General features: G+C 47.3%; 1 protein-coding gene across 1 annotated transcript in view; it reads left to right on the plus strand.

Annotated features, from left to right (window-relative positions):
• The window catches only part of ccdc88c (coiled-coil domain containing 88C), a 100,798-nt gene that overhangs the window by 15,509 nt on the left and 72,789 nt on the right, over positions 1-12,500 (plus strand). The window contains exon 4 of the mRNA XM_083791402.1: positions 11,970-12,039. Within this exon, the coding sequence (XP_083647528.1) occupies positions 11,970-12,039 (70 nt within the window). The remainder of the gene's footprint in view (positions 1-11,969; positions 12,040-12,500) is intronic.

Consider the following 12,500-nt stretch of genomic DNA (forward strand, 5'->3'; position numbering starts at 1 on the left):
AAATATAAGTCTTTGGTGACTCAGTGATCTAAAACATTTATTATTCTGTGTCATCCAGACCATGTGACTCTCTGTTTGTACTTAAAATGATTCAATGGTTTTGTAGTGTGTACAGTTCTCTCTCTGTGGTGTGTGTTTGTGTGTGCGTGCGCGTGTGTTTTAATGATTTTGTATTGACCTCATTCCTCCCAGCCAATCGCATTCATTTCTGTCAGCCAATAGCCTGCGGGCATGGTGAAAACCAGGAAGTGTGTGCTTGGTGGCAGGTCAGGGGTCACAGAGGTCAACCATGATTGATTGAATACTTTATTAGTCGGAAATGTAAAGACAAAACTTTATTAACACAGAATGTGTTACAGTCAGACTTAAAGGACCACTTCACCCACTTTTCAACCTACCTTCATATAATATATATACCTATATACCTCACTAATGTTCATGATAAAATACCACCATTTGTTTCTACTCAGTCTGTGTCACATAGGAGGGCTGTGGGCAGTTCAGAAACCAGTCTGTGTCTCATAGGAGGGCTGTGGGCATTTCAGAAACCAGTCTGTGTCTCATAGGAGGCTGTGGGCAGTTCAGAAACCAGTCTGTGTCTCATAGGAGGCTGTGGGCAGTTCAGAAAACAGTCTTTGTCTCATAGGAGGGCTGTGGCAGTTCAGAAACCAGTCTGTGTAGGGCTGTGGGCAGGTCAGAAACCAGTCTGTGTCTCATAGGAGGGCTGTGGGCAGGTCAGAAACCAGTCTGTGTCTCATAGGAGGGCTGTGGGCAGGTCAGAAACCAGTCTGTGTCTCATAGGAGGGCTGTGGGCAGGTCAGAAACCAGTCCTGTGTCTCATAGGAGGGCTGTGGGCAGTTCAGAAACCAGTCCTGTGTCTCATAGGAGGGCTGTGGCAGGTCAGAAACCAGTCTGTGTCTCATAGGAGGGCTGTGGGCGGTTCAGAAACCAGTCTGTGTCTCATAGGAGGGCTGTGGGCAGGTCAGAAACCAGTCTGTGTCTCATAGGAGGGCTGTGGGCAGTTCAGAAACCAGTCTGTGTCTCATAGAGGGCTGTGGGCGGTTCAGAAACCAGTCTGTGTCTCATAGGAGGGCTGTGGGCGGTTCAGAAACCAGTCTGTGTCTCATAGGAGGGCTGTGGGCGGTTCAGAAACCAGTCTGTGTCTCATAGGAGGGCTGTGGGCGGTTCACATTAAAAGTAAATTAATTCACAGAACTAGTGTCATTTTGTTGACCTATTTCTACATTATAACAACTTTAAGCTGATGTGTGTCGTTTGGGAGATTAAGCATCAATGGTCAGATTAACCCTGTCTCACCCAGACTGACCCACTTAGAGACAGACAGAACACACACACACACACACACACACACACACACACACACACACACACACACACACACACACACACACACACAGAGAGAGACAGACACACACACACACACACACACACACTGCGGTGTGTCATGTTTTTTCAGCTGATGCAAACCTACCAGTCTTCTTCTCAGTCCAAGGCTGTGTGTGTGTGTGTGTGTGTGTGTGTGTGTGTGCGTTTGTGCGTGTGTGTGTGTGTGTGTGTGTGTGTGTGTGTGTGTGTGTGCGTGCGTGCGTTTGTGCGTGCGTGTGTGTGTGTGTGAGTGTTAACCCCATTCTGGGCGAGAACCCCTTTTGGTGTTTTAAGCATTATGATAAATAGCAGATCTACAAGCTTGCCCAGATGTTGCCCAGATGTCATCATAGTCGTCATCACATTTGCTCTCATTCTGTGGACCATAATGACCAGAGCAGGCCTCTCATTCTGTGGACCTTAATGACCAGAGCAGACCTCATTCTGTGGACCTTAATGACCAGAGCAGACCTCTCATTCTGTGGACCTTAATGACCAGAGCAGGCCTCTCATTCTGTGGACCTTAATGACCAGAGCAGGCCTCTCATTCTGTGGACCTTAATGACCAGAGCAGACCTCTCATTCTGTGGACCTTAATGACCAGAGCAGACCTCTCATTCTGTGGACCTTAATGACCAGAGCAGACCTCTCATTCTGTGGACCTTAATGACCAGAGCAGACCTCTCATTCTGTGGACCTTAATGACCAGAGCAGGCCTCTCATTCTGTGGACCTTAATGACCAGAGCAGACCTCTCATTCTGTGGACCTTAATGACCAGAGCAGGCCTCTCATTCTGTGGACCTTAATGACCAGAGCAGACCTCTCATTCTGTGGACCTTAATGACCAGAGCAGACCTCTCATTCTGTGGACCTTAGTGACCAGAGCAGACCTCTCATTCTGTGGACCTTATTGACCAGAGCAGACCTCTCATTCTGTGGACCTTAATGACCAGAGCAGCCTCTCATTCTGTGGACCTTAGTGACCAGAGCAGACCTCTCATTCTGTGGACCTTAATGACCAGAGCAGACCTCTCATTCTGTGGACCTTAATGACCAGAGCAGGCCTCTCATTCTGTGGACCTTAATGACCAGAGCAGACCTCTCATTCTGTGGACCTTAATGACCAGAGCAGACCTCTCATTCTGTGGACCTTAATGACCAGAGCAGGCCTCTCATTCTGTGGACCTTAATGACCAGAGCAGACCTCTCATTCTGTGGACCTTAATGACCAGAGCAGACCTCTCATTCTGTGGACCTTAGTGACCAGAGCAGACCTCTCATTCTGTGGACCTTATTGACCAGAGCAGACCTCTCATTCTGTGGACCTTAGTGACCAGAGCAGACCTCTCATTCTGTGGACCTTAATGACCAGAGCAGACCTCTCATTCTGTGGACCTTAGTGACCAGAGCAGACCTCTCATTCTGTGGACCTTAATGACCAGAGCATTGACCATGATCACAGGTCCTCTGATATGTTGGGCCTGTGTCTGACCGGCTAAAGTCAATAATTCTGCTGCTCTGACTAATCACTAATCGGCACAACTGATGATATTTGTAACGTGATTAAATCCGTTCTCAAATCTTCTGTTAACGGCTACAGCTGTGCTGTCGTGCTCATTTCAGCACGGCTGGAGAGCCTACTACGTCTACCAGATGCTGATTGGTCAGAATAACTACATGTGGGGGGGGGGGGGGGGGCTCAAGGACCACTAGTGGTCCACGAGCCACAGGTTGAGAATCACTGTTCTAGTTCAACTATTAGTTAACTAGCTCAACTAGTTGTATGTATGGTTGCGTGTGTGTGTGTGTGTGTGTGTGTGTGTGTGTGTGTGTGTGTGTGTGTGTGTGTGTGTGTGTGTGTGTGTGTGTGTGTGTGTGTGTGTGTGTGTGTGTGTGTGTGTGTGTGTGTGTGTGTGTGTGTGTGTGTGTGTGTGTGTGTGTGTGCGTTTGTGCGTGCGTGTGTGTGTGTGTGTGAGTGTTAACCCATTCTGGGCGAGAACCCCTTTTGGTGTTTTAAGCATTATGATAAATAGCAGATCTACAAGCTTGCCCAGATGTGCCCAGATGTCATCATAGTCGTCATCACATTTGCTCTCATTCTGTGGACCATAATGACCAGAGCAGGCCTCTCATTCTGTGGACCTTAATGACCAGAGCAGGCCTCTCATTCTGTGGACCTTAATGACCAGAGCAGACCTCATTCTGTGGACCTTAATGACCAGAGCAGACCTCTCATTCTGTGGACCTTAATGACCAGAGCAGACCTCTCATTCTGTGGACCTTAATGACCAGAGCAGACCTCTCATTCTGTGGACCTTAATGACCAGAGCAGACCTCTCATTCTGTGGACCTTAATGACCAGAGCAGACCTCTCATTCTGTGGACCTTAATGACCAGAGCAGACCTCTCATTCTGTGGACCTTAATGACCAGAGCAGACCTCTCATTCTGTGGACCTTAATGACCAGAGCAGGCCTCTCATTCTGTGGACCTTAATGACCAGAGCAGACCTCTCATTCTGTGGACCTTAATGACCAGAGCAGACCTCTCATTCTGTGGACCTTAGTGACCAGAGCAGACCTCTCATTCTGTGGACCTTATTGACCAGAGCAGACCTCTCATTCTGTGGACCTTAGTGACCAGAGCAGACCTCTCATTCTGTGGACCTTAATGACCAGAGCAGACCTCTCATTCTGTGGACCTTAATGACCAGAGCAGGCCTCTCATTCTGTGGACCTTAATGACCAGAGCAGACCTCTCATTCTGTGGACCTTAATGACCAGAGCAGACCTCTCATTCTGTGGACCTTAATGACCAGAGCAGGCCTCTCATTCTGTGGACCTTAATGACCAGAGCAGACCTCTCATTCTGTGGACCTTAATGACCAGAGCAGACCTCTCATTCTGTGGACCTTAGTGACCAGAGCAGACCTCTCATTCTGTGGACCTTATTGACCAGAGCAGACCTCTCATTCTGTGGACCTTAGTGACCAGAGCAGACCTCTCATTCTGTGGACCTTAATGACCAGAGCAGACCTCTCATTCTGTGGACCTTAGTGACCAGAGCAGACCTCTCATTCTGTGGACCTTAATGACCAGAGCATTGACCATGATCACAGGTCCTCTGATATGTTGGGCCTGTGTCTGACCGGCTAAAGTCAATAATTCTGCTGCTCTGACTAATCACTAATCGGCACAACTGATGATATTTGTAACGTGATTAAATCCGTTCTCAAATCTTCTGTTAACGGCTACAGCTGTGCTGTCGTGCTCATTTCAGCACGGCTGAAGAGCCTACTACGTCTACCAGATGCTGATTGGTCAGAATAACTACATGTGGGGGGGGGGGCTCAAGGACCACTAGTGGTCCACGAGCCACAGGTTGAGAATCACTGTTCTAGTTCAACTATTAGTTAACTAGCTCAACTAGTTGTATGTATGGTTGCGTGTGTGTTTGTGTGTGCGTGCGTGTGTGTGTGTGTGTGTGTGTGTGTGTGTGTGTGGTGTGTGCACGTGTCCAGGGCTCAACCCCCACCCTCTGAATGGTGGAGGGTGGATGACAGCTGGCCGATAGAGAGAGAGAGAAATGAGAGAGAGAGAGAGAGAGAGAGAGAGAGAGACAGCGTGAGTGTGTGGGGGGAGGGGGGAGGGGGGGGGGGGTAGTGTGTGTGGGGGGAGGGGGAAGGGGGGGGGGGTAGTGTGTGTGTGTGGGGGGAGGGGGGGATTCTGTGTCAATACAGGACAATAGACATGGAGTTGAGAGGAGGGGGATGTTCCTCTCTCTCTCTCTCTCTAAAAACATTACCACACACACACACACACACACACACACACACACACACACACACACACACACACACACACACACACACACACACACCTTTACATAGACTGTGTATTACATTCACACACCTATGGTGGCGAAAACCATGCAAGGCACCAACCTGCACATCAGGAGCAATCAGGGGTTAGCAATCTGACACTGACTCTGAGGTCAGCAGCAGATCTGTTCAGATGCTGAGCAGCAGCAGATCTGTTCAGATGCTGAGCAGCAGCAGATCTGTTCAGATGCTGAGCAGCAGCAGATCTGTTCAGATGCTGAGCAGCAGCAGATCTGTTCAGATGCTGAGCAGCAGCAGATCTGTTCAGATGCTGAGCAGCAGCAGATCTGTTCAGATGCTGAGCAGCAGCAGATCTGTTCAGATGCTGAGCAGCAGCAGATCTGTTCCCATTCCCAACATCAAATGTTCAGGAGGTAAGAGTGGCCCGGATGGGAACCGTGATCCCGGTTCGATCCCTGTGGGCTCCTCCCCCAGAGTTAGAGGTTCCCGGTTCGATCCCTGTGGGCTCCTCCCCCAGAGTTAGAGGTTCCCGGTTCGATCCCTGTGGGCTCCTCCCCCAGAGTTAGAGGTTCCCGGTTCGATCCCTGTGGGCTCCTCCCCCAGAGTTAGAGGTTCCCGGTTCGATCCCTGTGGGCTCCTCCCCCAGAGTTAGAGGTTCCCGGTTCGATCCCTGTGGGCTCCTCCCCCAGAGTTAGTGTCAGATTGCTAACCTCTAACCCCTAACCCCTAACCCTAACCCCTAACCCCTAACCCCTGACCCCTAACCCCTAACCCCTAACACCTAACCCTAAACCCTAAACCCTAACCCCAAACCCTAACCCTAACCCCTAACCCCAAACCCTAACCCCTAACCCCTGACCCCTAACCCCTAACACCTAACCCTAACCCTAAACCCTAACCCCTAACCCCAAACCCTAACCCCTAACACCTAACCCTAAACCCTAACCCTAAACCCTAACCCCTAACCCCAAACCCTAACCCTAACCCCTAACCCCTGACCCCTAACCCTGACCCCTAACCCTGATCCCTAACCCCTAACCCCTGACCCCTAATTGCTCCTGAAGTTTCAGGACAGCAAAAAAAAACGTCTCCAACTCCAAGGTGTGCAGCCCGCTCAAAACTTTGGCAAAAAAAAAGTCTGAATAAAATTATAGCATTCTATGCTTTATTTTTGCTACACTGTCTGTCTTTGGACATTGTTGCACATTTTACAATGTATGCATTTAGCAGACGCTCTTAATCCAGAGCGATTTACATTAAGCAAGAACAAAAAGCATGGGAATACATCACATAAAAGCATTTATCATGAAACATGCGTAAGCTAAGAAAGTAACAGTGGAATATCTATATGATGAAACTACACATATTTACTACTATACTATACATATGTACTATGGCGTGCTATGACTACATACAATGCAATTATAGTGCTGTCTACATATTATGAGTAAAATACTCATTGTTGAACTGAATGATATTCATATGGAAAAGAAATTGGCAAAAATTTCTGGAAAGGTTTTGGAAAATCATTGGGGAAAAAAATGTGTGGGAAACCTGTACAATACCAGGGGGTCCTCGGAGCTACAACAGGGGGGTCCGGGACCCCTGGGGGGGGGGTGGGGGGAGGGGGAGGGGGAGAGGGGGTCTTCCGAATATGTAGTAACTCTGGAGGACCCCTCGCTGTCGCTGCCCCTTTCTGTCCCTCAAAGAAAGACATCTGGCACCCCGCTGCCATGTTTTATTCACACTGTGTGTGTGTGTGTGTGTGTGTGTGTGTGTGTGTGTGTGTGTGTGTGTGTGTGTGTGTGTGTGTGTGTGTGTGTGTGTGTGTGTGTGTGTGTTGGGGGAGGGGGGGAGGGGGGGGATCAGTTTACCAGTAACCAGATCTTGGAGTGTCGGTCTGTCAGGGTTGCCATGTTGGTTTATTTCCTGCAACGCGGGCTGTTGTTTTTCCCCCAGAGCAGAATGGATTATGCTGAGTTGTTAAGGGTTGTTAAAACGTTGTGGCTTTGATTTGTTTTTTAATTTTGTCGTCAAATCTAAGGAGTCAACATGTCTTTGATGTTTGACTCTTCATTACCTGGATGTTTGATAGAGGACTGTCAATCACAATGATTTCAAATTTACATTTTAGTTTTAGTCATAGTCTCTGGAACCCCGTTTCTGTTTTCCTCCCAGACGTTTCCCCAGTGAGGGGTGAAGACAACTCACCCCGTTTCTGTTTTCCTCCCAGAATGTTCCCCAGTGAGGGGTTGGTGGGAGAGGCTGGACAGCAGACGGCTGGACTTTGAATTTCTCTAACTATAAACTTTCATGACAGCAGAACAGCCTACGTACAAATATAATTTATGAAAAGCTACTACAGTGAAGTCTGTTCACAGAAGTTGTTGTAGGATAATGTGGGGATTATCTGACGAGGTACCATTTGAGGGGGCAAAACCTTACATATACTAAATAATACTAAATTGTTTATAGGGAGTCACTAGACAAAAGGAGTGAGTGATCATTTATGATGAATTGAACAAGGTGGACCCTCTTGTAAACAAGTGTAATGCTTAATTGGGTCGTCCACTCACAGTTAACAATCTTTGTATTGAGTTTGTGCTTGAAATGTATACTGTAATTCTACAAACTGTTAATAAATACTTCAATCAATCAACCATGTCCTCCCCTTTGGCCTGTTTTAGTGATCTGTATTTTCCCTGCAGGTCAACATAATTAATTATAATGTAATGATATCCGATAGTATTTTATCAGGACTATAATTTATTGGGTTTAGCTTTGTGCTCGTTTCTGGAGGTGGGTTTGGCTTATTTCTCTCACCAGAGTTGGCAACTCTGCTCTCTTCTCACACTGCCTGTGTGTGTGTGTGTGTGTGTGTGTGTGTGTGTGTGTGTGTGTGTGTGTGTGTGTGTGTGTGTGTGTGTGTGTGTGTGTGTGTGTGTGTGTGTGTGTGTGTGTGTGTGTGTGTGTAAGGTGATAGTACTGTTACATGCATGGTTAGCAGATGACCGTTGCGTGCATGCATGTGTGTGTGTGTGTGTGTGTGTGTGTGTGTGTGTGTGTGCGTGCGTGCGTGTGTGTGTGTGGTGGTGCAGACCAAAGTCTCATAACGTGTCATTGTTTAAACAAACCGATATGACGCCAGTGGTTCTCAGACTCTGGGCCCAGTTCACAACGCCTAGAACCTCAGAACCTCAGAGTTCACAGCGCCTGGCGGATTCAATGATTCAATGATTGACTGGGGGGGGCTAACGGAGACCATTTAAAACATGCTGTGGTTTCTACTAAACAGAAGCGCTGCCAGAACTATGGGCGATCATTAGGTTGTTTTTCTTGTTTTTTCGACCCCTCTCTTCGATGTTAGACTAAAAACTGACTGGGCCTCCTCTAAACTGACTGGGCCTCCTCTAAACTGACTGGACCATCTCTAAACTGACTGGGCCTCCTCTAAACTGACTGGGCCTCCTCTAAACTGACTGGGCCTCCTCTAAACTGACTGGACCATCTCTAAACTGACTGGGCTATCTCTACACTGACTGGACCATCTCTAAACTGACTGGGCCTCCTCTAAACTGACTGGGCCTCCTCTAAACTGACTGGACCATCTCTAAACTGACTGGGCCTCCTCTAAACTGACTGGACCTCCTCTAAACTGACTGGACCATCTCTAAACTGACTGGGCCTCCTCTAAACTGACTGGGCCATCTCTAAACCGACTGGACCATCTCTAAACTGACTGGACCATCTCTAAACTGACGGGGCCTCCTCTAAACTGACTGGGTTCACCTCTAAACTGACTGGGCCTCCTCTAAACTGACTGGGCCATCTCTAAACTGACTGGGCCATCTCTAAACTGACTGGGCCATCTCTAAACTGACTGGACCATCTCTAAACTGACTGGACCATCTCTAAACTGACTGGGCCATCTCTAAACTGACTGGGCCATCTCTAAACTGACTGGGCCATCTCTAAACTGACTGGACCATCTCTAAACTGACTGGGCCATCTCTAAACTGACTGGGCCATCTCTAAACTGACTGGGCCATCTCTAAACTGACTGGGCCATCTCTAAACTGACTGGACCATCTCTAAACTGACTGGGCCATCTCTAAACTGACTGGGCCATCTCTAAACTGACTGGACCATCTCTAAACTGACTGGGCCATCTCTAAACTGACTGGGCCATCTCTACACTGACTGGGCCATCTCTAAACTGACTGGGTTCATCTCTAAACTGACTGGGCCATCTCTAAACTGACTGGGCCTCCTCTAAACTGACTGGGTTCATCTCTAAACTGACTGGGCCATCTCTAAACTGACTGGACCATCTCTAAACTGACTGGGCCATCTCTAAACTGACTGGGCCTCCTCTAAACAGACTGGGCCTCCTCTAAACAGACTGGGCCTCCTCTAAACTGACTGGGCCATCTCTAAACTGACTGGGCCTCCTCTAAACTGACTGGGCCATCTCTAAACTGACTGGACCATCTCTAAACTGACTGGACCATCTCTAAACTGACTGGGCCATCTCTAAACTGACTGGGCCATCTCTAAACCGACTGGACCATCTCTAAACTGACTGGGCCATCTCTAAACTGACTGGGCCATCTCTAAACTGACTGGGCCTCCTCTAAACTGACTGGACCATCTCTAAACCGACTGGGCAAAGGGCCGCGTGGTTCATTAGTACACTCTCAGAGTTACAGACCCATAAGGGTCCATTTGTACACTCTCAGAGTTACACACCCATAAGGTTCCATTTGTACACTCTCAGAGTTACAGACCCATAAGGGTCCATTTGTACACTCTCAGAGTTACAGACCCATAAGGGTCCATTTGTACACTCTCAGAGTTACAGACCCATAAGGGTCCATTTGTACACTCTCAGAGTTACAGACCCATAAGGGTCCATTTGGTTCCATTTGTACACTCTCAGAGTTACAGACCCATAAGGGTCCATTAGTAAACTCTCAGAGTTACAGACCCATAAGGTTCCATTTGTACACTCTCAGAGTTACAGACCCATAAGGGTCCATTAGTAAACTCTCAGAGTTACAGACCCATAAGGTTCCATTTGTACACTCTCAGAGTTACAGACCCATAAGGGTCCATTAGTAAACTCTCAGAGTTACAGACCCATAAGGGTCCATTTGGTTCCAAACTATCATTTAGCTGATGGGGACCCCCTGGAACTCCCTCAAGGACTCCTGGGGGTCCCCAGACCCCGCTTTGGGAACCAGTGCTCTGGTAGTGCACAGTGCACTCACAACGTCGTACACTGATCGTACAGTTTCATGGTGGAATAGCGCCACCTTGAGGTGAAATGGTGGAATAGCGCCACCATGAGGCTGCATTCCGTGGACAGTTTTACGCAAATCACACGATAGTGTCCATGATTTGAGGCATTTTCTTCAAAACAGAGTATTACACACACGCACGCACACGCACACGCACACGCACACGCACACGCAAACGGATGAGCAGACAGGGTGCGTCTCATAACAGAAGTTTACAGTTGTGGAGAGGATATGGAAGGGACACACACACACACACACACACACACACACACACACATAGAGCGTGGGGAGCTGGTGTTAAACTTTGTCGGCCTTGAAACGGTCCACACAGATATGAACTCAAAGTGTGTGTGTGTGTTAGTGTGTGTGTGTGTGTGTGTGTGTGTGTGTGTGTGTGAGGGTGTGTGTGTGTGTGTGTGTGTGTTTAGCTTAGTGTTCAGAATGTTTAGTCTGGAACTAAATTAGTGTCTGGACAGTTTTCTACTGTTTCCCTGAATGTCTCTGTGTTCACATGGGCAGATGCAAAGATGCAAAGATGCACAGCATATTTGTGGCGAGACTTTCAGATAAAAATCACACCCGTGTGAAGTGAGGGGTGCTTCTACACTAATATAATATTAAAGTCGAACTCATGTTGTATGTATGTATGTAATGGTGATGTAATGGTGATGTAATGGTGATGTAATGGTGATGTAATGGTGATGTAATGGTGATGTAAAACAAACGGTGCAAACACAAACATCAAACACCATTAAAGAACCACTTCACCACTTTTCAACCTATCTTCATATAATAGGTCCTCAGTAATAATCATGATAAAATGGCATGATTTTTTCTACTCAGTCTGTGTCTCATAGGAGGGCTGTGGGCAGTTTAGAAACCGTCTTCCAGTGACATCATCATTAGGCAGATTCTTTTTTTAAACAAGATTTTTTTTTTTTACAAAAATGTTTAGATTTTCACTATCGTGAGAACGATGGCTTCCATTTTCGCATTGCAACTTTTCAGGACTAGAAAGCCTGCAGTTTCTATTGGCTTGTATTCCCCATCGATGATGTCACTGGAAGACGGTTTCTGAACTGCCCACAGCCCTCCTATCAGACACAGACCGAGTAGAAAAAAATTGCGCCATTTCTTTCATTAGTATTAGTGAGGACCTATTATATGAAGATAGGTTGAAAAGTGGTGAAGTGGTCCTTTAACAATAAAGAGACAATATGACGTAATGAGGGACATTGTGACGTACATTTCCCCTTCATTGTCTATGGCGTTTACAAAACAAACAAATGTCCGGATTTTGGATTCTGTGTGTTTGTTTTAATGTAAACACACACATTTAAGACGAAGGCGAGGACGCAAATTCTGATTGGCTGGAATGAGATGATGTAATGATGATAAGAGGCGCCCCTCACTTCACGCGGGTGTGATTTTTCTTCCTCCAGGAAACCCTGCAGCAGCTGATAGTGATGTCACTTCCTAACATCCTCTACATCACCAAGGACCCCATGTCAGGTATGACATCACTGTGACATCACACTGTACACTATGACATCACACTGTAGTGTACACTATGACATCACACTGTACACTATGACATCACACTGTAGTGTACACTATGACATACAGAACAATGGAGAATAAAAGAAAAGCAAGGCAACGACATTAAAAAACAAGCAGTAATGCAGTACAGTGAGGACATGAATAACAAAAAAAATTAAAGATCAATTAAAAGCAATGTTGTAGAAGTGGGTCTTGAGCTGAGCTTTAAAAATGTCTACAGAGGCTGCCTGACGAAGGTACAGTGGGAGCTTGTTCCATGCCGACGGCCCGTAGAAGCAAAAAGCTGCTTCCCCGTATTTTTTAGTTGCCATTTTTTTAGGCAAAGCGAGCAGGCCAGCAGTGGGCGGTTTAGGGGGCGGTTTGGGACATATTTAGGCAGGCAGTCATGTAGGTAGGAAGGTTTGGGACATATT

This window comes from Protomyctophum parallelum (genome assembly GCF_964188405.1).
Source record: "Protomyctophum parallelum genome assembly, chromosome: 20".
NCBI classification, from domain to species: Eukaryota; Metazoa; Chordata; class Actinopteri; order Myctophiformes; family Myctophidae; genus Protomyctophum; species Protomyctophum parallelum.